The sequence below is a fragment of the Dromiciops gliroides genome, chromosome 4 (genome assembly GCF_019393635.1).
Source record: "Dromiciops gliroides isolate mDroGli1 chromosome 4, mDroGli1.pri, whole genome shotgun sequence".
Lineage (NCBI taxonomy): Eukaryota > Metazoa > Chordata > Mammalia > Microbiotheria > Microbiotheriidae > Dromiciops > Dromiciops gliroides.
Genome location: NC_057864.1, coordinates 59,640,498 through 59,668,067, shown reverse-complemented (window position 1 = coordinate 59,668,067; position 27,570 = coordinate 59,640,498). Strand labels below are relative to the sequence as shown.

General features: G+C 40.0%; 1 protein-coding gene across 7 annotated transcripts in view; it reads right to left on the bottom strand.

Moving 5' to 3' along the window:
* Positions 1-471: 471 nt before the first annotated feature.
* The window catches only part of DCAF6 (DDB1 and CUL4 associated factor 6), a 162,782-nt gene continuing 135,683 nt past the window's right edge, over positions 472-27,570 (bottom strand). For 4 of the 7 annotated variants that reach the window (XM_043999774.1, XM_043999775.1, XM_043999777.1 and 1 more), the window contains 6 exons: positions 21,567-21,608; positions 10,618-10,756; positions 8,428-8,584; positions 7,393-7,481; positions 5,765-5,870; positions 472-910 (listed from right to left, as the gene is read on the bottom strand). In XM_043999774.1, coding sequence (XP_043855709.1) covers positions 846-910; positions 5,765-5,870; positions 7,393-7,481; positions 8,428-8,584; positions 10,618-10,756; positions 21,567-21,608 — 598 coding nt within the window. In that variant the 3' untranslated portion in view covers positions 472-845. The remainder of the gene's footprint in view (positions 911-5,764; positions 5,871-7,392; positions 7,482-8,427; positions 8,585-10,617; positions 10,757-21,566; positions 21,609-27,570) is intronic. The other 3 variants (XM_043999776.1, XM_043999778.1, XM_043999780.1) reach the window with 1 other exon arrangement.

Genomic DNA, 27,570 nt, shown 5'->3' with positions numbered 1-27,570 from the left:
ACCCTTCACAGCCTGGTCCCTTTCTGTCTTTCCAGTCTTTGTACATTCTTCCACATGCTCAGCGATGTGGTGACACTGGCCTCCTGGCTGTTCCTTAAACAAGATCCTCACTCCATCTCTCAACTCCATTCATTTCTCCTGGCTGCCCCACCCCCCATGCCTGGAATGCTCTCTCTCCTTGGCGTCCCTGACTTTCTTCAAGTGCCAGTTAAAATCTTGTCTTCTATAACTTCACCCCCCCCCCCCGCCGCCCCAGTGAGGTACCCAATAGCAGCTTCCTGAGCTGAGGCAGAATGTTTGTGGAGTACAAACTTAAAAAGGTTTTTTAACTTTACTAACACCTAAGAAAACCAGATTTTTGCCTCAAATTTCTTTTTTCCCCCACCTGTGCTGTCATAATGGGGTAAAAAGGATAAATATAATCAATGTAGGAAAATATCAACCATAATATAAAAAGTCAAAATCAGAACATTTTAAAACAACCAATTCTTTTAATTAGAAAGCAACAAACATGCAAATAGCAGGTATAGAAATTTATTTGAACCAACATTTTCACTATAATGAAAATTATTTTTGAACATTGATCCAAGCTCCCTCGTCTGCAGGTTAGGGAAAATATTGCACTCTGTGTCTTCTAGCACCCCTCATATGTGGCAAAAGGTTTTTTTAAAACATTTTGCTAATTTTTCTTGCACACTCTCCCAAATTCATGCACACAATCGTTCCAAATAAATGTTATGTTATAAAAAAAAACCTTAATATTGTGCTAAAGCTCTGTAAGGAAAAATATAATAAATGTTGTATACAAATTTCAGAACATCTAAGTGCTTGCTGAGTAAAGCTGATTATTCTTCATCTTCATTTTCATTCTCCTGACCAGAGCCTTCTGATCGGTCACCTTCTAAACGGTCTGCAATCATAAAAATATAATTAGTAAAGGGGACGCACATCTGGCACCACAACTGTCCACAACTGGAAACAGCTTGCATTTAAAAAAAACTACATGAAATTCAGCTGATTACTGTATGCTCTAAAAGATAGGAGCCGTGTCCCCAAAAGAGAAGGAAAGGCAAATCGCAATGCTATGACCTTAGAGTGTCACAGGCATAATGCAACACCTGGGTTCCATGAGCTAAGCATGGCCAAGCAATGGATATGGAGTTGGAAGGTGTCTCTGGTGACTGATTCCCCCCATTTTTCAGTAAAATGGAGGGCATATTGTTTCCCAGATTAAAGAGGAAAGGGATTTGGAAAGTCAGAATAGAATGCATTAAATAAGCACTAAGAGTTATTATATAGACATGGGTTGAAAAGCTTTGAATCACTATACAGCAATCTTTTGGAAGTAGCAAAAACTTTTGGTTACATAAATTTTACAGAAGCTACTTTAAAAAAAACCAGGATCTAAAGAAGGAGAAAGAACAAATGATGACACTAGTGTCTCATTAAATAAGTTCTTGGAGGAACAGTTTCAATCAATCAACAAGCATTTACTAAGCACCAACTACGGATCAGGTATTGTGTTTAGTTGTTGGGGGATACAAAGACAAAAATGAAATCCTGCCTTCAAGGAACTTATGTTCTCTAGGGAGAGACAACATGTACATACATATCAGGATATACAAAATACATGCTGGGAAGGAGGCACTAGCAATCAGGGGATCAGAAAAGGACTTCTCTATGATGAGCTGAGCTTCAAAAGAATGAAGGGATTTGAAAAGGCAGAAGCAAGAAATGAGGGAATTCCAGATATGGGTATGCAAAAGCATGGATGCAAGAACCGTTCAGCCAAGCCTTGGGAACAGCCTTTAGTTTAGTTTGGTTGGAATATAGACTTTGTGAAGGTGAATACTATGGAGTCAGTCTGCCAGGCAGGTGAGAGCCAGGCTGTGATGACAGCTTAAGAGTTTCTATTTATTCTATAGGCAACAAGGAGCCACGGACAGTTTTTGAGTAGGGGATAACAATTAGATTAGTGCCTTAGGAACATTATTTTGACAGCTGTATGGCTGATGTGGTAACATTCTAAATCTATGATCTGGAGTTTGGAGCAAGTCGCTTTCCCTTTTTGAGCCTATGTCCTGATTGGTGAAAGAGGGATGGCCCTAACAATGCAAGGATAAGGGATAAATGTACAAGACACATGGAACGTTCCTGTCAAAGAAAGGAGGACTTCTGGATGTCAGCTTTGGTCATTTTACTCCCCGCCCCCCCCCTCAATTCCTCTCAAACCTCTGTGTCTCTGTGTATTTGAACTTAATTTTTCTATCCTTCCATTTTCCCACGTCAACAGTCCCACTCCCCAGTCCCCAAATTAGAAGACGCTATGAAGTGAAGCAGCATGAAGAACACAGGATGAAGACCACAGAGGACCTCGGAGCTCAGATCCATGCACTGACCAACCTTGTCTTCTGAAGACTGAGGGTCAAATGCCCCCCTCCCCATTTTTTAGCAGAGAGGCAGTGAACCCCAGGTCCAGAAGGAAGCACAAGCTTTCAGACAAGGACAATGTGTATGTTCAGCTTCAGGGTGCTTGTGGGTAAGGATTCTGTTGGGGGAGGGGTACAGGGAGTGTCACTGTTTGTTTGGAAGTGATGACAGTGTGAAGAATCAAAATGGCAAAGAAGTTACTCCAGGACAAAGACCAGTGTGACTCTCTGGACTCCAGGAACACTTCCCTCCTTTCTTCTTCCACCTTCATCAATAACTGCCCTGAGGGGGGCAGCTAGGTGGCACAGTTGATAAAGCACTGGCCCTGGATTCAGGAGGACCTGAGTTCAGATCTGGCCTCAGACACTTGACACTTACTAGCTGTGTGACCCTGGGCAAGTCACTTAACCCTCATCGCCCCATTAAAAAAAATAAAAATAAATAACTGCCCCAAGGGGCCCGGGCTGGGCAAGAATTTCCAAAGGGGAGAAAAGAGAAACCATTCATTGCCTGAGGGCAAGAGATGGTTGGCATTCACTGGACAGAGGCAAGGTAAGTTTTTATAGATGACTAAAAACTGACTTTTGGATTTTTCTTGTTTGTTTCTTTTCCAATAGCAGAGATAATATATAATTGGCCATAAATATAAATGTGTGAAGGTGGTTTTTAGTTTTCTGAGATGACCTTCCAAGTAAAACTAGAGTGATTGTATTTTTAGTCTCTTAAGAACCTTATGCTCAGTCAGACTCAGTAAAAAAGGAGCTGGCATGAAATTGGTGACCAATACAGATCACCAAAGATGCTGTGAGGGGACTCCTGAGATCACAAAACAAAGAGAATTGGAGGGCTAGAATGGATCTTCAAGATCATCTGAGCCTAACCTTATTTTACAGATGAGGAAACTGATGGCCAGAGAGGTGAAGTGACCTGCTTCAAGTCACAACACTACCAGCCTATGGCCCTAAGAGATCAAAAAAAGAAGAGAAGGGGCAGCTAGGTGGCACAGTGGATAAAGTACCAGCCCTGGATTCAGGAGGACCTGAGTTCACATCCGACCTCAGACACTTGACACTAGCTGTGTGACCCTGGGCAAGTCACTTAACCCTCATTGCCCCACAAAACAAAACAATTTTTTTTTTTGTAAGTGAGGCAAATTGGGGTTAAGTGACTTGCCCAGGGTCACATAGCTAGTAAGTGTTAAGTGTCTGAGGCCGGATTTGAACTCAGGTACTCCTGACTCCAGGGCCGGTGCTCTATCCACTGCGCCACCTAGCTGCCCCTAATTAAAAATTTTAAAAAGAAGAAGAAGAAGAGAAGGTCCTATATGTATGAAAGTATTTATAAGGGATTTTTTCGTGAATCCAAAAGAATGGAAAACTAAGGGATACACATCAATTGGAGAATGGCTGAACAAATGTGGTATATAAATGTAATGGTACACTACTGGAATATTAGTGCACTAAGAAATGAGAGGAAAGACTCTTTCAAAGACACATGGAAAAGCCTATATGAACGAATACAGAGGGGAAGCAAACAGGGCTAGAATGACGTAATAAAACACCGATATTATAAAAATGAACCTTTTCAAAAAACAACCCAAATTCACTAAGGAACCAACCATGATTCCAAAGGACTAAGGCTAAAAAGAACACTGCCTCTTTCATGACAGAAGATGATGGAATCAGGAAGAATTTAAAAAGCACATTTTTGGAATTAAGCAATGTAGGAATATGTTTTATTAACTAGGTTTATGTGATTAGTGGGAGGTGGGGGAGAGGTCCTGTTTTACTTTTTCCAGTGGGCGAAGGGAAGTGTAACAAAGAAAAAGAAAGCTCAACAAAAAATAATCACAAATGTTTAAAAAAATGATTGTTGATGGACTGAATGACCACTAAGAAAATAGTTTCTTGTTCTAGAGTCCAACTCTAGACCCTCAAATGTTCTGCCTTTTGTCTCTTATTTCTGCGATCTTCACGTTCTTTAGTAATATCAGTTTTATGAAGAAGGCTCTACAATACTTATTCTAACAAGAGACAGTGCAGGGGGATGATGTTACACCTTGTGAAGCTGTTTTGTCCATCTAGGCAATGAAATTAACAGAGCATCATGAACCAATGATTTCAAACCACAATGAAGTTACTACAATCTGGCTTATCCAGCATCATGACAACACCCAAAGTAAAAACGATTTATTTTATGGGACTGCTTGACTTACAGCTTTTATGGGACCTAAGAGATCATCTAGTCCCCATGCTCATTTTACAGATGAGGTCTACAGGATGAAGTGACTTATCTCTGGGTCACATAAGTATTAAGTAGCAGAACTTGGATTCAAAACCAAGGGAGCCAAAGGGCACATTCAATGCCCTTTCCATTGTATAAAAATAAAGTCATTCAGTATAAAAAATGACCACATCAATCTTATCTCAAATTGACTTTGGTTCATAACCACTAACAGAGAGCTCCTCACTTTTTTATCTTACTGAATAATAAATATTCAATTCATGATTTAACAATGACTATAAAATATACTTTTGGTTGTATGAGGACACTACATCTCATGACTTACTGCCTTGAATTTTTACAAGTTGGTTAAATAAAGGAGTTTCTGGTTCTTCTCTACAGTTTAGTATGCTATATTTTTCTGTGTGTTCAGCAATGCCTTTTTTCTTTTCTTTTTTGGTGGGGCAATGAGGGTTAAGTGAGTTGCCCAGGGTCACACAGCTAGTAAGTGTCAAGTGTCTGAGGCTGGACTTCAACTCAGGTCCTTCTGAATCCAGGGCCAGTGCTTAGCTGCCCCCGGCAATGCCTTTTCTTTTCTTTCTTTCTTTCTTTTTTTGTGGGGCAATGAGGGTTAAGTGACTTGCCCAGGGTCACACAGCTAGTAAATGCCAAATGTCTAAAGCTGGATTTGAACTCAGATCCTCCTGAATCCAGGACTGGTGCCTTATCTACTGTGCCACCTAGCTTCCCCTTAAGCAATGTCTTTTCTAAGGAGTTAGCTGATTCTAACTAAATATGGTACATTATTGAAAGGTATCACAATGCACCTTAAGTTTGAATGGTTTTGTTCCTTTGAAATAGTAGCTAGTAAAAGTTTTCAAATATACATTTTCTGTAATTTTTGACAAATTTCAATGAAATTTCATTCATGAGTAGTTTCCTAAGGGACACTGATTGCATGGAACTGAAGATTTAGATGTTGTCTTTTATTTTGTGACATTATGAAAGCTCCATATGGGTGGATTTCCTTTATGTCTTGGACAGTATAATATTAATCAAGTCTCATCAAGATGCTAGTAAGGACTGGGAGACCTTTCTCTGTGACTCTTACCAGCTCGGATATGATTCAAGGAGGCCAGCATTCGTAACATGAAAGAAGCCGGGACAGTAATAGTGTTCCTAGTCTCCTCCAGCATTAATTCATTCCGAGTTATAACCTGTAAGGCAAATGAAATACTTAAGAGACCAGAGTGATATCTAAAACCTATGAACAGAACTTTGAAAATCATTAAGGAAATTAGAAAAACTCCACAATTATAGCCATGATCATTTACAATGAAGCTCACTGCTTGCAACTCCTAGATTACATGAAAATGATTTCTTCATGCCAAAGTGCTTAGTAGGGATAGCAAGATCAGGTACAAATACTCTTTTAAAAAGCCAAGAGCAAAACTTGATTTCTAGGGCTGCTTGTTTTCCTCTGACGGCAAAATTTAGACCCTCACTTTCCGTATTTTATTCCCCAGAGGGGATATGACATGTCCTCAGTGCTCTCTGGGTCCCAAGACACAGCTGAGATTTTTATGGACATTTCAGTGTTAAATTATAGTTGTCAGGTCCTAAAACTGTCTTGAGATGAGTGTTTTCTTCCATCTCTACAAATGTTCAATGACCTGCTATGTGGGGTCTGGCTAAAGAGGGATCAGTCTCTGGCAATGCTCTTTCCCCTTTGCTATCCTGAGCAGGGTGTGTACTTTTTTTTTTTTTTTTGGCTTTTTTAGTGAGGCAATGGGGGTTAAGTGACTTGCCTAGGGTCACACAGCTAGTAAGTGTTAAGTGTCTGAGGCCGGATTTGAACTCAGGTACTCCTGAATCCAGGGCCAGTGCTTTAACCACTGCGCCATCTAGCTGCCCCCAAAGTGGATGATTTAAAAAAAAAATTTTTTTTTTTTTGCAGGGCAATGGGGGTTAAGTGACTTGCCCAGGGTCACACAGCTAGCAAGTGTCAAGTGTCTGAGGCTAGATTTGAACTCAGGAATTCCTGAATCCAGGGCCGGTGCTTTATCTACTGCCCCACCTAGCTGCCCAAGGGTGTGTACTTTTGATCAACAAGCCTAAGAGAGAGGTCAGGAACTCTTAAGCCTCAAGTACCATAAATGGGACTCAACAGAGGCTTTAGGCAAATAAGGTGTAATAAACGTGGAGTGTTTTTTTTTTTAAAGGAAGAAGAAAAAGGAAGAAGGCAGAAAAAAGCAAAGAAGAGAAAAAAGAAGACAGGAGTAAGAGGTGGAAGAAGAGGGTGAACCTCAGGCTAACTCTATTCTAGAATTTAGCACAGGGAAGTTTCATAAAGAAGATTATTTCATAACAGAAGATTCTTCAAACTCTTTCACCATGGTTTCTCTATTTTAAAACAAAAACTTAGAAGTAAAACATAACTAAAAAATGAAATGTAAATAACTTAAAAGTATAACTTATTTCCAAAGGCTTCATGCTTTTAGATGATTTTTTTATGATTCTTTATTGCAGTCAATACCTAAATACAATATATAGCAACATTACATTTAGTAAAAGGGTCTGTTTTGAATTTATTGGTCTTTATATAATTCTACCAGAATTCCTTTTTTATCTCAAAAAAGGTTTACTTCCACTAATATAATTAACTTGCTTCATTTTACTAGTTAATAAATATGCTACTTAGCCAATTCAAGGGAAAAGAAAAACTACTAATGGTCTTACTTCATCAGCAAGTTTTCGGTTGAAAATCTTGGACTCTTCAAGTGGTGACCAGATCTTTATATCATAATCTATGCCAGATGAGGCGAGAACTAGAAATGAATGGACGTATTAGTACAAAACTTGGAAATGTGCCTTGTGCACTTTAATTACATATCTGAAAATTATGTTACTACATTTTGCTAATACTATTATTACTTTATGATGATTATATCTTTAAAATGACTGAGGATATAATTTCAATGTCACATCTCAATCACTTAACTTTTTATTTAAAAAATTGTCAAACATTTATTTTATCACCCTCCAACCGCCTCCCAACTTTTCCTTTTCCCCCTATCCATTGCTTATATTCCTAGAAACAGAAACGATTTTACACGAAAGGCAGAAGATGGTTAACTGCTATCTTATTTAGACTCACAAAGACATCTGAAGGCAGAAGTCTTTTTTGTTTTGTTTTTTTTGGGGGGGCACAATAAGGGTTAAGTGACTTGCCCAGGGTCACATAGCTAGTAAGTGTCAAGTGTCTGAGGCTGGATTTGAACTCAGGTCCTCCTGAATCCAGGGCCATTATCCACTGCACCACCTAGCTGCCCCATGAAGTAAATCTTAAAGGCTCAATTTGGGTGAGTATTTAAAAGTTCAATCATTTAAAACCTCTTGGAGCCTTAAAAAAAACTAGGGTATATTTCATAAAAATAAGCTCTTCTAGGGGCAGCTAGGTGGCACAGTGGATAGAGCACTGGCCCTGGATTCAGGAGGGCCTGAGTTCAAATCTGGCCTCAGACCCTTGACACTTACTAGCTGTGTGACCCTGGGCAAGTCACTTAACCCCAATTGCCTCACCAAAAAAAAAAGTTCTTCTGCCAGTTTCTCTGTATTTTTTTGCTAGGGGTATTTGTTGTATAAAGTAAACTGGAATCACCTCTTATCTACTGAGTTTAATATGTTATTATTAATTTCATTTAGGGAAAGTTTGGAACATGTCTATTATGAAAGATTTCATGAATAAGTTTTTCTAGCAGAGAACTGTCTTACTTGGGTCGAAAGGATGTGGCTGTAGGCAGTTCACGACATGATTATCAGCTTCCAAAAGCATCAAATGCTCAGCAGTATGGCGATCCCAAATGAAGATGTGGCCACAATCAGAGCCACTCATTACAAAATTAGTACCCCAGAAATTGGCTTCTTTTATCTATAAGTTTAAAAAGAAAGTTAATTATATGATGGAAAAAACAATAATATCGAGGAAAAGGAGATCAATATTTAAGCTAATTCCCAAATTGAAAATGAAATGTTGATTTAGAAAAAATAATAAAATAAAAAGCTGTTTGATATTTTGCCCTGCCTCTTCTATTCAAGACAGGGTAGTTCTCAGCAGCAGGTAGTCTGACAATCAATCAAGGAGACAGGTACATAGAATTCTGGGCTTTCAGCATCGTGGGAACAATTTATATAGATTTTTTTTTTTTGCTAGATTTCCGATTGGCTCATTTTAGCTGAGATGTTGTCAGAGACCATTTGATGGGGAAAAGGACTGACAAGTATTTAACATGAGGAAGGTTTAGAACAACAGTTTCATTTTTATCTGGTCATCTAGAGAGTACTATTTTTTGGGCTATTCAAATATAGAAGCATGAATGGGCATTTTTTTTGTTTTTGTTTTTGTTTTTTTTGCAGGGCAATGGGGGTTAAGTGACTTGCCCAGAGTCACACAGCTAGTAAGTGTCGTGTCTGAGGCCAGATTTGAACTCAGGTCCTCCTGAATCCAGGGCCAGTGCTCTATCCACTGCACCACCTCGCTGCCCCCTGTGCCACCTCGCTGCCCTGGATGGGCATTTTTTATATTTTTGCTTTATGGTACAAGAATAGATGAAAAGCATCAAACATCTGATTAGCAGCTGAGTATCTAGATGGTTCAGTGTACTGAGCACTGGGCCTGGAGTCAGGAAAACCCAAACTCAAATCTGGCCTCAGACACTTACTAGCTGTGTGATCCTGGATAAGTCACCTAACCTCTGTTTGCCATAATCCCCTGGAGAAGGAAATGGCAAACTACTCCCAGTATCTTTGCCAAGAAAACTCATGAACAGTACTGGCAAGACAAGGTCCACAGGGTTATAGAGAGTTGGAGACAACTGAATGACTGAATAACAACAATCATTATGGATCAGAAGTGAGATAAAAAAATTCTTCCATTTATAAAGCAATGAGATGGAAACAATATAAAATATTGAAAAAGTTATCAAAAATTTCTTTAAAAAAAATCAGCTCAAATAAAGCAACCATGAGCAAATGTCTGCTTTCTAGTTTAGAATTCAAAGGATACTTGCAAAGGCTAAATTTTTTTTTTTTTTGTGGGGCAATGAGGGTTAAGTGACTTGCCCAGGGCCACACAGCTAGTAAGTGTCAAGTGTGTGAGGCTGCATTTGAACTCAGGTACTACTGAATCCAGGGCCGGTGCTTTATCCACTGCGCCACCTAGCTGCCCTGAAAAGATTTTTTTTTTGAGGGTCAGCATGGTGTACTGGAAAAAGAAAAGACTTGAGTCAAGAGATCTAGGTTCAGATTTTGGCTGATGCCTATTAGTTGTATAACTTTGAGCAGGTCATTTAATCACTTTCCTGAATTTTAGTTTCCTTATTGGTAACATAAAGATTCGCACACTTTCATTACCTACATCCCAGGGCTGCTGTGAATGAGGGGTGTTTTGAACATTAAAGTGTCATACAAATATAATTTATTATTACTTTATAAACTATTTCATGCCTGTAGAATGCATACAGAGGATCACAGAGATGCAGAGGTGGCCACCTGGTCCAACCTCATCTTTTTGTTTTGTTTTGTTTTTCTGCGGGGCAATGGGGGTTAAGTGACTTGCCCAGGGTCACACAGCTAGTAAGTATCAAGTGTCTGAGGTCGGATTTGAACTCAGGTACTCCTGAATCCAGGGCCAGTGCTCAACCTCATCATTTTTAATTATGAGCAAACTGAGAGCCAGAGAGATGAAGTGATATCCCCAGGGCTTCACAGGCAGAGCCACAGTGGCTCCAAGTTCAGTAGCAAGGTTCCTTTCCCCTGGACCTTGCTCCTTCCCTTTCCTGCACCCCCTCCTGAACCCCAGCCAGGACAATCTTTCCAGTTTAAACAAGCACAGGGTAACAAACGGTTCCCATCTAAAACATGAAACTGCACATCTCTCCAAAGAATCCAATGAGCACTTGATACCATTGTCCTGGAGTTGCGATGACCCTTATAAACCATCTTTACTAGGGGCCTCCTAATGTTCAGAGTATCCAGTTCTTCCATCTCTTTCCTTTCTTTCCTCCGTCTGAAGAGTTCCTGAATTCGGGCAACAGCGGATCGTCTACATGTATAAAGAAAACAGTGAATGAAGTCCATTGTAGAATGGGGGAGTAAAAATAAGATTATAAAACATGTATTTCACAGTAACACAATCACTCACCCTCAAACATAAGCATAAAAAAGCAGACACAAGGGAGACTACACCGGACTAGTTGAGTTACTAAAACCAGATTTTTTAGTTAAAGAGGTCACTTGGGAGATTTTTGGTATTGATTGAAAAAGTCAGGGAAATAACATGCGACACACTGGCTTATAAGAGATAGTTCTATAAAAACACAACTTAGAGGCAGGCAAAATTCATGTGCAGTTTATGTGAAGTGATACACACCCTAGACAGAGTTTCTTCCATCTGTCCATGTTAGAAAATTAAAGGTATCACATGTGACACTGAGAGTTACAGAAGAGTTGAGGACTTGGGTCCTGGTTTTGGCATTTATGACCTGTGGGATCTCAGCCACATGACAAACTCTATGGACCTTAGCTTTCTTGCTTGTCAAATGAGAGGGTTGGCTCTATGGTCCCTCTACGGCTAGGGCCCTTCCTAATACAAGAAGGGCAAGGGGAAGGAACAACACTGACCCATGCTGACTTTTTGTGCAATGCTGGATATTTAAGCATATTTCATGAAGAGAATCTGCAGATAAGTTAATGAAAGAGAAGAACACATTTTTACCTGGAGTTAATTGCATAGTTTTCTTTGGGCAAGTCATTTAATTTTCTTGGGCTTGCATCTATAAAACAAGGGGGCTGGACCTCAGGGGTCCCTTCTAACTCTAAATGATTCTCTGACCCTAGGCAATGGTTCCATAATTGGTGGTTTATGAAGGTGAGAAAGCAGGCTAAGAGTCTGAGCTCTGGAGAGAGGCACAATAGTTTTTGCTTTCGGTCTTAGTTTTATCCAGTAGGAGAGATGTCTCCCTAAAGATAACTGTCACACTACTATTTCAAAAGTCTGTTAAAAACTGTTTTTATGTTTGTTGCTTAAAATGTTATGGGGGCAGCTAGGTGGTGCAGTGGATAGAGCAGTGGCCCTGGATTCAGGAGGACCTGAATTCAAATCCGGCCTCAGACACTTGACACTTACAAGCTGTGTGACCCTGAGCAAGTCACTTAACCCCAATTGCCTCACCAAAAATAAAAATTAAAAAAATGTTATGTTCAACATAAAAGACTCAGGCTCTTTCAAGAAAATGTTCTAATGCTTTTTTTTTCCTATTTATACCAAGCTACTATCTCAAGCTTTTGGTGAGGTAATGTGAATGGAAGTACTACATTTAAATATATGCATTTAAAAATAAATGTAGCTAGTAGTATCTAGCTGGAAAGCAGGTGGTTGTTTTAATCTTCTTAAAGAGAAAATCTCCCAAATTACTTCCTTCCATTTGGAAGAAACCTAGACAAAGGGGTGAAAGCTGAGGAAATATGTCACATACATATCTGCATATATGTATATGTCTGTGTATAGGTATGTGTATCCATGTCTATTATTTGTATCTTTAAAAATCTGACACATAGAGCTGTAGGGAAAGGAGCCAAGAAAGCTCATGAGTATTAGAAAAGAACCAAAATGATTGCTTATGATTAGTACAAAGCAGCCATCGAGAATAATCTTTTGTTAGAGAAACCAAAGTTATGGCAATCGAGGAAAAGAATTCAGAGAGGATCTGATGCCAAGCTGACGTAAAGGCCTGGAGCTGTACACGTAGCCCAAGGAGAGCTTCAGACTCTAAGCTAAGATTTTAGGGGGATTTTGAAATGAAAATTTGAATCAAAGTATGTGTATAAGATGAGAGTTGTACAAATTAAGAGAGTTGACCAAAGGTACTGAATTGTGTCTGTTTATTTCTTTTACATGATTGCTTTCTAATATTATCTACTGCTTTTTGCTTCCTATTGTTAGCTATTTTGACAGTTATATTTTTGTTTTAAAAAAGCATGAAAAATTCATGGTTACTCATGTATGTGTGTATGCATGCATGCATGCACAGCTGAACGAAGTATGTGTCGTACTTGTGGCCAAAACAGTGCCTTTCAGACTACAGTATCAACACACCTACTGCTTACTAACTCTTGGCAGTGTACTTCAACTTAGGAAATGTATCTAAGCAGGAAAAACCCCAACCTTTTAAGGCCTAAAATGGAATCCCTAAAATTCTAAAGCAACAGAAAATGAGATTATTTACCAAAGTCAGCATTATATTGGTATGGTAATTATGCAGAGGCCAAAAAAAATTTAGAATAAATGCTTTCTAAAAATCTGCAACAGAAGATACTTCTACTATGTGATAAATAGAGGCAATGTGGAAAAAAAGCTCCTTCAAGCCAAGAAGACTTGGGTTCAAATCCCCCTCCTACATCCTAGTTGTATGACCCTGGGCAGGTCATTGAACCTTTCAGTACTCTAGGACTCTGAGCTACAGAGAGGCTGTTCCCAGCCTACACTGACAGAGGGAGCTTTCCCTTCCAGAAATTCCCTACACCAGTGACAGGTCTAGTTCTTGTCCCCCTCATAAACCCTACTATGTGCTAGGTATCGGAGCCACAAGTTTTGCCTCTAAGAGCTACAGGGATCAGATATGTATATACCAAATGGAGTAGAAGGTGATGTGTGATGGGGCAAGGAGAGATATCGTGGTACAGTTGTTCAGTTCTTGCAGCTGTCTGATTCTACGTGATCCCTTTTGGCATTTTCTTGGCGAAGATACTGGAGTCATTTGCCATTTCCTTCTCCAGTTCATTTTACAGAGGAGGAACTGAGGCAAAAAGGGTTAAGTGACTTACCCAGGGTCACGCAGCTAGTAAGTGTCTGAGGCTGGATCTGAACTCAGGAAGAGAAGTCTTCCTGGTTCCCGGGCCAGCACTCTGTCTACTGTGCCACCTAGCTGCCCTCATCATGGTGCTAGACAGGCACATTAATGCAAGTCCTGTGGTTAAAGATATATTGCAAAACATACATCAATTTCTGTGACCTAAAATCTCTAGTACACAGAGGCATATTCCACCCTTGGTTGTATTTCACGACTTGGTTCTATTAAATTTCCAACAGCACTTACTACATTGGGTATAACTTCTTTGATCACATTCTGTTCTATGTCTACACCACCCCATTTATCTCTGCCCAAAGGGTCACAGCCCTACTTCAGGCCCTCCTCTCTGCCTCCATGGATTCTCCGTCCGCAGGCAGTCAAAGTGATCTTTCTACAGCACAAGTTTAAGCATGTTACTTCCCTGCTCAATAAACTCCAGGGACTCCTTATTGCCTCTGGGATCCAGTCCAGATTCCTTTTTTTGGCATCAAAGGCCATTACAACCTGGCACTAATCTCTCTTTCCAGCATTATTACTCGTTAGCCCCCTTTGTACATACACCAGTCCAAACTGACCTTCCTGACATTCCTCACGTCTGATAATCCATGTTTTTCCCCATGAGCCCTGTGACCTCACACAGGTGTCTCCCATATCTGGAAGTCAGGCCTTTCTCATCTCTGCCTCTTGGGATCCCTAGTTTCCATCAAAGCTCAGCTCAAACACCACCCCCTACCGAAGCCCCTTCTAACCACCCCCCTTCCTCCACCTGGCTGCTAGTGCTTCCCTCCCCAAATTACTTTGAATGTATTTTGTTAATTGTTGCTGTTCAGTCACTCAGCCGTGACCCTGTGGACCATGCTGTCCATGGGGTTTTCTTGACAAAGATACTAGAGTGGTTTGCCATTTTTTTCTCCAGCAGATTAAGGCAAACAGAGGTTAAGTGACTTACCCAGGGTCACACAACTAATGAATGTATCTGAGGTCAGATCTGAACTCAAGTTTTCCTGACTCCAGGCCCAGCACTCTATCCACTGAGCCACAGAGCTGTCTCCAATTTTCTTTATACTTAGATGTAAACATGCCTGAGGGCTAGGAATGTTTCACTTTTGTCTTTGCACCCCAAGCACCTAGAAAAGTGACCAGCATCTGGTAGGTGTTTGAACATTAAACACAAATCTGCAATTCTTATTGATCAAATGACAGACTGAGTCCATGCAGAGTTTTAGTGGCAATGATTATTTACTATATGAATAGCTCAGACTTGTTTCTTAATCTGAAGAATTTTCATTCAAATACTGATCAGGTTCAACTTAAACTGAGGTTTGGAAGACAGAAGATGATCAGAACTCATCACTGTAGGTTGACAATTCTTTACCCTCCCTCTGGAGGCAGGAAGCGAACAATAATAATAAACTTGAATGGACTGTTGCCATGGGTGACATACGTTTTCTTTCCAGTAGTACAGATTGCTACTCACTCATGCCTCTTCAACCTGTACAGTTCTAATTCTTGTTCCTGTCTTCTCACAGAAACTATAGAAAGGTCCCTCTCAGTGTGTGGGAGACCCTCCCCCATGCCTTTCCTCCTTTCACTGGGTAGCAGTGGACTGCTCTTGCTCTTCTTAGATGACTTGTGACGTTTCAGAGGAACTCAGGACTGAGAGGGAGCTCGGAGGCTGTCTAATCCAACCCAAACCGGAACAAGAAGCCCTCTGTACTCTACCGGACATATTGTCAAATTGATGCTGCTTTAAGATCTTTATTGAGAGGGGCCTGATCATCTCGGAAGAGCCCCATTCCACTTTCAAACCTAGGTCTGCCTTTCTAAAGCTTCCACTTATTTGCTCCAAGCAGAACCGGTCTAATGCCCTGTCCAGATCCATCCTGTAAAGAGCTGAAGATCACGATCGCATCCCCTCCAAGCCTTCTTTTCCATAGGCTAACAATCCCCCCTTCTTCCAAATGTTCTTCATGGGCATGATTAACAGCGCTTTTCCTTTCACCTTTGTAGACACGATGTTTCAGACATCAGAGAACAGTCATCCCCTCAGGTCCGGGACATGAGCTCCTTGTAAGCAGGAATGTTTCCTTCTTTTCAATCCTGGTGTCTGGCACATAGTAGGTACTGAATAAATGCTTCCTGAATGAGCTTGCAGTCCTGCCAGGCTGTACTTGTGAAGTGGAGTTTTTAAAACAAGTTTAAGCCTTTGTATTTATCCTTGAAAATTTTATATTATTAGATCCACCTGAAGAGTCTGGTCTGAAGACTTTGGGGCATCCTGAATCTGTCATCCACTATGTTAGCTACCCCTCCCAGCTTTGTGGCATCTGCAAATACGATAAGTAGGTTATATGAGTCTTCATTGAAGTCACTGGTAAGACTGGTAAAGGATCATAAATTGAGACTTAGAAGCAACTTTGGAAGATGGTGAAACCGAGGCACAGAGAAGGTAAGTGACTTGTTTATGGTGAGAAAGCTGTTAAGTATCTGAGGTAGGATTTGAACCCAAGTCTTCCAACTTCAAGTCCTTTGCCTCATGCCACTTCTCTTGTATACTGTCCTGACTCCTGAGATCATGGGAACAAACACAGGTCCCAGGTGCCCACCAGTAGAAACCACCTCCCAAGCTGACCCCCAACCCTTAATGGATTTTAGGTCTATTACACCAGCTCCAAATTCACCATCATCTGGAGACTTTCTCAAATACTTTGCTAAAACACAGCTAAGTAGTATTCGACAGTATTCTCTTGACCAAACAGTCTAACAAAACTATGAGGAAAAAAGGGACGTGTCCTATTCTTGGTGTTATCTCCCTGTAATACATGCTTTCTTTTCTAGATGTTTACAATCCCTTAATTAATTAATACAGTCTAGAATTTTGTCAGGAATCCAAGCAAAGCTTCCTGGCTAATAGCTTGTAAACTTCGTTCTCTTCCCTTTTTGGAAAACAATGGCATTTATGTCATACTATCATGGTATTAAGATTACAACAACATGACATTTCATTCCATCTTCATAACACTCACCATTCTAACCTCTGCCTCCTTTATTTAATACCTTTAATCCCATTTACTCAACCTCTTCAACACCGATGATCTGCCTGAAATCTGCCTCAACCTCACCAGCTGAATTTGTCCTAGGTGCCTGGATAAATTCTACATTTGTTTAAGTAGGAAAGGTGTTATTCTCCACATTTCATAGATGAGAAAACTGAGGGGGCAGCTAGGTGGCGCAGTGGATAAAGCACTGGCCCTGGATTCAGGAGGACCTGAGTTCAAAGCCAGCCTCAGACACTTGACACTTACTAGCTGTGTGACCCTGGGCAAGTCACTTAACCCTTATTGCCCTGCAAAAAAAAGAGAAAACTGAGATTCAGAAAAGTCAGCTGACTCACACTTATCTTGTAAGTAGAAGAAAGTAAGATTAGAACACAGGTCTTTAAACTCCAGCACAGTACAGAAAAAATACTAGACTGGGAGTCCAAGGGCAGCTGGGTTTAAATTCCACTTTTAATGTTGACTAGACATGTGACCAAGAGTGAGTAAGGTATTCAGCCTATAGTTTGCCTCAGTTTCCTCATCTATAAAATGAGCTATATAATAGCACCTACCGCTCAGGGTTGTTTTGAGGATAAAATAATATATGTAAAGTGCTTTGCAAACCTTTTAAAGAGCTATATAAATGATAGTTCTTTTTGTTATTATTAAAATAATAATACCAAAACTTAATTTATTTAATTTACAATTTAAAATACTTAATTTAGAATTTTTCTTTCAGGAATTGCAAAGAAAGAAATTCTTCAGCCCCACCCCCAATATTTCATCTATCGTTCACATTCATCTTAGGGATGGAAGCAATAAGAGTTTAAAAAAAAAAAAAAGGAAAGGAATACAATGACTGTGAAGGGCCCAAAACGTCCTATATCTCTCCCTGGGTGGAGTCAACAGTAAGTACTTGATAAATGTTTATGGCTACTGTAACTGAGAGCCTAAAACCTGAAATTCCTAATCTCCTTCTATTGCTTCCTTCCTCTGCCACAATCCTTAGCATCAATTAGACTCTATTTTAAATTATAGATGTCCCACGGTCCTTCAATAACATGCATCCTATTTTTAATTTTATCATGAATTCATCGCTATTGTCATTCATTCTTGAAGAGGACTATGGCATCGGGAGGTGATGTCATGACTTGCAATGAATTGGATTTGAGTGAGGGAGGGCTATGCAAAGTCACCAGTCTCATTCTCTCCTCCAGAGCCATCTGGGTCCAATGGCAAGATATATATGAGCACAACTGGAGAGGGTCCTGGATATCTGAGGAAGTCAGGGTTAAGTGACTTGCTCAGGGTCACACAGCTAATAAGTGTCAGGTGTCTGAGTCCTCATTTGAACTCAGGTCCTCCAGGTTCCAAGGCCAGTGCTGTCTCCACTTCCCCACCTATCAGCCTCTCAAGAATTAGCATAACAATAACATAACAACAATAACTAGCATCCTTTTGTTTCACAGCTTGGCAAAGCTTTTCCAAGAATGGTCTGACTATTATAGCCCCACAATCTAAGAGCAAGGGGAATGATTTAAAAACTGACAAAAGTTAAGGGACTTAAGCTGAGAAGCCCAAGAGTTGCTTTAGTTCGTATTTAAAATATGCAGGATACACATAGGAGACTGAGTTGCTAGCTAATCATTTATGATAATCATAATAATGATGATGATAGCAGCCAGCACTTATGTAAGAGCTTTTTTGCATGTATTGTCTGGATCAATCCTCACAACACCCCTGGGAGGCAGGTGCTATTATTATCCCCATTTTGTAGATGAGGAAACTGAAACATAGAGGTTAAGTAACTCGCCCAGGGCCACACAGCAAGTAAGTGGCTGAGGTTGGATTTGAACTCAAGTCTTTCTGACTCCAAGACTAACATTCTCTCTGCTATGCCACCCGGCTACTTCTACTGAAGGCAGAACAAGAAAAAAATCAACTAAAATTATAGTAGGTATAAAAAATAGTGGAAATAATTTCTTTACTGAAAGGTTGTAAAAACTGGAAATATGGTATCAAGGAAAGTTGTAGAATTTTTTCTTATTAATCTAACAAGAAAACATTTTGAAAAATTCATTATTCAAATTCAAAGCATCGTTATTCTTCTTGACTTCAGAATTGGGTAGAATTCTGGTAAGATCTGAAATACAAATTCATATTCTATCCTGAATTCCCCTAAATAACCCTCCTTCTACCTGGAGGTTCCCTTTATTTTCCTTAGAAAATGAAATTAATAAATATAATTTGTTCTCAATTACAAAGTCCATTGACTGGATAGTAAGTTCTTGTAAAGCTTAAATAGGAAGGGAAAAGAGGAAGGGAAGAAGCTTTTCCACAGCACCTACTACTGCCAGGCACTGTGCTAAGCACTGTTTATAATTATCATCTTATTTGATCTTCACAAGAACCATGGGAGGGAGGTGTTATTATTATCCCCATTTTTACAGTTGAGGAAACTGAGGCAAACAGAGGTGAAGAGACTCGCCCAGGGTCACAATGCTAGTCAGCATTTTAGGCTGTACGTGAACTCAGGTCTTCCACCATTGCTGCTTTGTGTCGTGTCCATGTTGGGGGGTGGGGGTTCTCAGTGGAATTAAACTGGTCATACTAGTAGGAAGGCTCTTGGTAGTGTAGCAAGGGCCCCTGGGATCGGGTAAGGAAAAGGAAATGCTGTTGGTGGGGAGGCACTCCATGGAAAGAACAAAGAAAATCAGTTCTGTCTGGGAGAATGCTCAGCTCTATCTCTGAATACAGCTTTCTTTTATTTCCCCTATCTGCATGTATGCTGTTGGCTTAATTCTTCTCTTCAGGAGCACCTCACCCCTTTAGAGCCCATTAAAGTCAGAACTTGCAATCCCCATGAAAGCCCAGACTGATGTTTACCTTTGCATCATCTAAGAAAAGTTTTAAATAAGTCAGTCAGTAATATAAACATTCTCTCAGAAGGAATGTTTTTAAACTCTTCAGAGAACAAACTGCTTTCAGTACTTCAGAAAAGCCCATATCAAGTATAAATGAGGTTAGCAGTGCTTTGTAGCACTTTCCCAAACAGAAAGAAATACAAATTGGCCTTTCTTAGAGCCTCAATGCAAATCTGCAATCTGGAGACTGATTTCCCCAAAGCCAAGTAGAAGAAAAGTAAACTTTGGGTCCCTGAGGGCAGAGCTGACTTCTATCAGGGAGGGAATTTCAGTTGGGAGGGGGAATTTAAGGTATCATATCTGCATGGAAGGTATGGGAAAGGTCATGGATTAAAGAGAACAGAATATTCTTAGTCACTGCAATGTGGACCTGTTCCATCCAACAAGACATTCCGATTAGGGCAAGATCAGTTCAGGGAAATGGGTATCAAAGACGGCCAGTCCTGGCTGCCCGGGATGCTGCCACCTTCTACAACCCGACTTCCAAAGTAAGGATAGAAGAGGAGAAACTTCCCTGATTCAGAAACTCAAAAATAATCCACACGAGGATAATTAAGAATCATCTGTCTTTGGGAGAATAACTGTAGTGTTTCTCTTGCTTTGAGACTGGGCCACCCTCTTGTGCTCAGGCTGGACAGGTCTAGACCCAGTGCTGATCAACAGAGAAGCTTTACCCTCCTCCATTTCTCTGACCTGGGCCAGTGGGCCCCTCCTTTGGCAGTCTGGTGGTCCTCAGTTCCCAGAAGCTCACCATGTTTGTGTCAGATTGCTCTCCTGCAGCTCAGAATTCTCAAACTCAAGTGATCCATCAGCCTCAGTCACCATGCCTAGCAACTGTAGTCTCCTAAAAGAAGGGAGTTGGCTGTAAGCACTAGCTACTCTGAAACTGGTTATTGGTTCATAATCATATCTAAATGCTTGCTTGATTTCCCTTAAATGTCTCTGAAAATGTCACAGCTTTTTGAGTTGGACTCTCTTCTGAAGAGGCAGGAATCACCACTTAGTCCCTAGTATGAAAGGGAGAAGACTAACAAGAAAGCAAGGCCAGCATATTCTGCCACATTGCTGGTAATCACAGAGCCACAACAAGCAATCAGTGGAAAGTCAGTGAACACCAAGGTACTGTTTCAAATCTCCCTAAAGGTACCCACAAACCTAAACCAGCATAAACAGATACGCAAACCAGCGTGGGCCTTTAGAGCAGATTTTTATTTGGAGAACTCCAGTTTGTGGCTTATCTTGTTACTCCTTCCTTTCCGAATAGCCTCCTCGATTCTGAAGGCTGCTACTGCTCTGAGGAAGTAAAGCAGTTTCCTCTGTCTCGCCTTCAATTTAAAACCCACCTGGACTTCTGCCTCCGTTCTAATTAGGTATAAGGTAGAACCTGTACCCAAACTAAATGTTTGGTAAATGGGATAGAAGTTCACTGGAAAAGATTATTTTTAAAAATAAACAAACTTCAACAACATAAGAGGCAAGTTTGAAGGAAGCAATTAAGACTTGACATTATGACATCATAAAGTCATTAACCATTTTTACCATCAAAAACAAAAACAAAACCCAACACACATACACACTTTTGAGTCTATATAAAAATCATAAAATTTTGTTTTTGTCACTGGTCAACTAAATTATTTGTGTTTGAATGATGAATTCTGGTATATGTTATTTATCATTACTCAAAACCTATTTTGGAAATGTAAAGAAAACATAATTTTTTTTCCCAAATAAGAATTTAAAAAATTGGTATGCTGTTTTTCAAGAACATTTATTTCAAGGTTTCTTTTTCATCTGACATACTAGAAGTTAACACTGGTTCTATGTGCACAAAGTCATTTTTTAATCATTCTATTCCCATGCAGTTCATGCAGCTAAATACAGACAGTAAAAGCAGCCTGTTTTATAAGGTGCAGCATTTATGTCAGTTTAAACAAAGTATTAACTGTTAATAGGAAGATGGTTAGCATGGAAATGAGGACCTAGCAAATTCATCATAAGGAAGGAGGGAAAGAAAGAAGGAGGGAAGGAAGATATTGAATTACCTCATTATTCTATCACCTATTGCTGTTCCTCTGATATTAAATCTAGTGAAAGGAACACAAAATGAAATGACTAAAAGTCATTCACAAACACCCCAAAGGGTCAAATCTCTAAATTAGTATAAGTCCTCCATTTGCATGATCAGTTATCTCATTCTAAAATGACTGAAGTTTTCCCCTATGATTTGGATAGTAAATAAGGAAGAGGATATTTAAAAGTGTATGAAGGGGCAGCTAGGTGGTGTAGTTCACAGAGTACCAGTCCTAAAGTTTGGAGGACCTGAGTTCAACTCTGACCTCAGACATCTGACACTTAACTGTGTGACCCTGGACAAGTCACTTAAACCTGATTGCCTTGCAGAAAAAAATGTATGAGGAAACTAAGACATCAAGAATAACGTCATCACAATAATAACGTGTGAACCCATTACAAGCTATAAGGAGATACAGAGTATACAGAATCACTGATCTTCACAAAAAATACCCATCTTGGCTAGCTGGGCATGTAATAATTTAAGGATTTCATTCATCGGGGATAGATGTGTTTGCAATGGATTGAAATGTGTATTCATCTTTCTGAAAACACGCCCCACCTTTGATTTCCTGTTGTGTACAATTCTGTGTAACCCCCAGTTGATAGCCAGTCAACCATCCAATGCCTGTTGCTTTTAAGCTGTTAAAGCAGATCACCGCCAATCACTATCATTTCAAGAAGCCCTAGAGATAACTGTCTCTTGTTGTGAGGGTTCGCTTATTCCTCTTTGATTTCCCGCTGATAAGGTCCCTTCCATGAAGAAACTTAAGGGACCAGATGCTGAATCAACCTTTCAATGTTTTGATTTCCAACTAGTGAGGGAGGTATTTCAGTGTCTAAGATTTGTCTAATTTACTGTAGAGTTCCAGGGATATATTTTTAGAGTTAATGGGAGCATTCCATTTAAAATCTCTATGTTAGTTGTTAAAGCCTTTATTCTAAAACATTTTCTTCTCATGCTTGATCTCAGCAAAAAAAAAAAAAATCTGGATCATGTTTTCCCAACTGATTTAAAAGAATGCAAATTTGAGTCTTTATTTGACACTTTAAAGGGATGTCCTAACCTTGATGGCATACATACAAAACTGGTGCACAATTTTGTTGTGAAAAAATAGCTTTATTCGGGGGCAGCTAGGTGGCGCAGTGGATAAAGCATCGGCCCTGGATTCAGGAGTTCCTGAGTTCAAATCCACTTGACACTTACTAGCTGTGTGACCCTGGGCAAGTCACTTAACCCCCATTGCCCCGTAAAAAAAGAAAAAAGAAAAAAAAGAAAAAATAGCTTTATTCTATGTCACATGAAGAGTTCTCAAAAAAGCTGGGCTATTTAGGTAGTCAGAAATAGAAGCTTACTGAACAGAAATGTGTAGCAGTGGGTAATTGTGCATACTTATCAAAGCACGCATCTTATTCCTTATGGACCTAGAGCATTCTGAATTCCAAATCAGTTCCTGGATTCTACCTCTCATAGGGTGCTTGGGAGAAAGTCTGTAAGACTCATGTCCTTTTTCTGTGATTTTTCATCCAAATCTGGAAAGTTATACCTTGGACAGTGTCTTGAAGCCTGCCAAATTAAATTATGGGAGTGGGACCTTCTCAAAGAATAGCTCTGGAATCTTTATTCTCACTGGAAACAGAAACCCTTGAAGATTCCCTAACAGAATATAAATTTATGAAGGTATTTACTTTTCCCCCTTCGAGAAAGAATTTAAGACACCTGTTTCTACTCATTTTGAAACGAAGATGACTCACAGGGTTTCTCTGGAAGAAAGACTTATAGCTGGAAGATCTACATATTAAGAAGTGCATAAATATGTAGTAGTTCATGTTCAGAAAAAGTGGTTTTTGGGAAGGAAGAGCTATAAAAACTGCTTCTGATGAAAATTGTCAGAAGAAAGGTATTTCACTGTTAATGATGTTTGCAAATTGTTTGGACAATGATGGAAGGCTTATAAGTTGCATTACTGAAAGAAATACCGTTAGGACAATATTATGGGGCCTTATGAAATATTCTGGTTGAACAGGTTTTAGTATAGCATCAGAAGTTAAGAATTATATTTAGTCTTAAAATAAATTGCCCACCTAATGCCTGAATTCAAGACTGGTTTTATAAAACCCGGGCTCCGTAGATGGTAATGAATTGTGTAAATTTGTCTCAGTGGAATGCTGAATTTTGTTATGAAAGAAGCAGTGTCTAATGGTCATACCAGTCACTCCATCACCTCATGTATGTGTACAGCTATAAACTAATTTTTAATGTCTTTGAAGTTATGTTGCATATATTTAAATGTCTTTTATATTGTTTGTTCTGCATTCTTCCATTATTTTTAAGTTTCTTGGGGATTTTGTTGTTCTTTCTATTTATTCTTACCATTCCCTATGGAAGCAGTAAAGTTTTGGAGCCTTAAATTGAGAGGCTGGCCTGATGCCAAAGATCAATCAGAAAGGTAATTCCCCGCTTTCAGAGACTGGCTAATTCTGGGTCAGCTTTGAATCTATACTTGTGCATGAGGTGAGATGTGAGATGATGAGTCTGCTTGAGCATGGAATAATATAAAATTGTCCCCAGGTTCTAGAACCTTGGCAATAATGGGCCACCTAATATTGATGTGCCTTTCTGGGGTGGGTCTAGGTGCCCTGAACTAGAGCTGCTACACACACTGGTTTTTTTTTTTTGTTGTTTTTTTTTTTGGCGGGGCAATGGAGGTTAAGTGACTTGCCCAGGGTCACACAGCTAGTAAGTGTTAAGTGTCTGAGGCTGGATTTGAACTCAGGTACTCCTGAATCCAGGGCCAGCGCTTTAACCACTGCGCCATCTAGCTGCCCCCCCACAAGGCTCCCTGAGGGGAGCCTTGAACAAGAATGATAAATGGAAAAAGAGAATTTCCTGGGGCTGCTCGGTACTCATATGTAATCTAAATAGTTTTAAGGCATGCAAAAATGAGGGGCTGAGCTCTTAATTATTCCTCTTCTCTTTTTTTGGAGTGGATGTAGGATTTCACTGGCACAGGAATGTGACAAAAAGTTTGAGAGACATAGTTTTTGGGTAATTAATCATTTTATGAATCATGCTAGCAATGATTAATAAAAGGGGCTAGTGACACTCTCAAATGTCAAAGACCCTTCATGAAATCCAATCAACACTCTCTTGGAAGAGTGGGTGTTCCTGAGGGTGGCAATCATCTCTGACTGGTTAACAAGTAATGGTAAAATGAATATTATAATGAGAGATGGGCTTATTCTAATAAGGGTCTGGGGGAAGTGACTCTGATCATTCAGTTTTGGCCAAGAGACTTATCTATAGTCATATCACCCTGCTTAGGGTAATCTAGACAAAAGGGGAAGTCCACTTTTACCCAGACTTATCTGAGTAACATAATGGGACAGAATCCCTCAATTCACCTTTTGAACAGATCTGAGTTTTCCCTCTCATTATCAGCCCCGCACTTCAAAGGCTCCCTGAATAATCTACAGGCTGATTTCTCAATGAGGAAGTAGAAAAGGGAAAAAACCCTAGTCCTAATTCAATAACGGGATATTAATAAGAGAGAAATAATCCATTTCTCTCAGCAGTGAGGGAAGGTGAAAGTTCTATCCATGCACCTGGCACCTAGCTAGCAGCTTGGAAGCTCTTGGGAAGGGGCAAGAGACAGGACTAGCACCAGGTCTCCTGACTGCTACGCAGCCTCAACAGACTCTTTTGGATGTTGGAATCTGACCTTAAGAAATCAGCATTTACTGCTATACAATGCTGAGAAAATCATGTAGACCTCTTAGTACCACAATATTCCATCTATAAAAATGAGAAGAACTGACTTGGCCTAAGTGATTATCAGTACCAGCAAGACCCTATCATGTGATTTTGGCAAGTCTAGGTTTTGAGAGTCAGATGATCTGGATATTTGAGTCCTTGGCTTTGTCTTTTGTTATAAACACACACATACAAACATTTACATACAAATATGTAGACACATACACATGTGTATGTGTATATGTATGTATATATACTTGTGTGTGTACACACACACACAGACACACACACACGCTCCCTGTGTAACTTGGGAAAGCCCAGGCTCTCTGGGAGGGAGCTGGACTACAACATCTCCAAGGTCCCTTTCAGCTTTAAAGTTCCTATGATTCTATACTTTTACCAGTCAGGAGACACTTATTTAAAAAAGCCCTCAGTAGATGAGCACCCACATTCTACCAATAACTGTGGTATTTAAAACTCTGGTTTTGCCCTAATTCCTGTCCACAGTCCTAGGCCACGAGTATCAATGCATTTGATAAATGGAAACTATATGAAATTCATGGAAGTAGGGAATGTGGTCAAAAGGATGGCTAGGGCCGGGGAACCCAAAGACCTGTTTCCTGTGTGATCTCAGGGTAAGTCACTTCAACCTTTTTGGGGCCTGTTCCTCACCTGCACAATGAGAGAGCGAGACACAACAGTCCTCATGGCCCTATTGCCACACCGCTAGTTCTAAAGATGTGATCCTATTATCAGATAACCTCTCTGACGGCATGATTCCAATTAATTTAAATTAACATATCTAGAATGTGTTTCTGACTTGATTTTAGAACCATCGGTATCTTTTTAAAACTTAATCTCAGGGGGGCAGCTAGGTGGCGCAGTGGATAAAGCACCGGCCCTGGATTCAGGAGGACCTGAGTTCAAATCCGGCTTCGGACACTTGACACTTACTAGCTGTGTGACCCTGGGCAAGTCACTTAACCCTCATTGCCCCACAAAACAAAAAACAAAAAAACAACAACAAAAAAAATTAATCTCAGTTAAAACTGTGTAGTTTAGAACCTCCTTTGATGGCATTATGCTCCAAGAATGGCCTAAATATGAAAAGAAAAGGGAACTGCTATTTCCCTATAGGAGCAGCACTGGGGGTGCTAAGGTTGAGGGAGGGGCAATAAGAAGACAAGATGATGAGTAATCTGCCCAGACCTGAACACAGGAAAAGAGAACTTGATGCTATCTCCATGTAGACCTTATCCAACTAGGGCTAAAGGGAGACCAGAATTCTTTTACTCTTAGGAACACCCAAGGTAAATAATGTATGGTGTGATTTGGAATGGTGCCTCTGCTGTAATGTGTTTCCACAGCTCTTCCATTCCAAGCCTCGCTGTGTCTGCTTAGTAAGATGAAATGTATGAAGAACTCAAGGACAGCTCACTTTTTTCATTACATATTGAGCTAATGTATTGAATATTTTGCTCAACAGGAAGCTCCTCCTAGACATTTGAAATGATGAATGAAATTTCACTGCTGCTTAAACTGCAACCTGAAAGATACCAACTCTGCTCCTGTGAGAAAGAAGGGAGAGAGAAACATTGGCTGGATGGCGTTCTCTGCAGAAAGTTTTTTTCTAGAGGAGCACAATACCATGAATTCAAATGATCTATCAAATATAGAATGAGAACAAAACAAGCTCTTTCAAAAACTTAACCTCTGTCCTATTCAATTAGCAGGTGAGGAGCTGTGAAAAGGGACTATAGTAATTTAATTCCTTCTTTACAAGGTTTCAGTTAATAAGCATTCATTTCCCAGCTTCTAAATTGAGCCACTGGGTCAGCAGGAACTAGAGATAAAAACACTGCTACTCATACAGAAAATATGTCCAAGCCTCCCCAGTTAACAGTCACTAAAGAAGCGGTAGAAATGTGGTGACAGATGTTTTCTACAAAGCCAGCTACTCCACATGTAACTTGTGAGCTAAATATAAGCCTGGCGCTCTAAATAGCCAGCCTTCTCCCACAGTCTAACATCATCTTCCTGCCTCTCTAAGTTTAGACCCAGGCCCATCGCTAGAGTTTTGCATCAATGAGAACACTGTACTCACCTCTTAAAGATGTTTCTTCAAAGAAAGAATATGATATGTAAAATCATTTTTAGTTTTAAGAAGAATATGAGCATATGTGTAATCAGGCAATCTGCACCCTCCTGGGGAAAGCAACTCA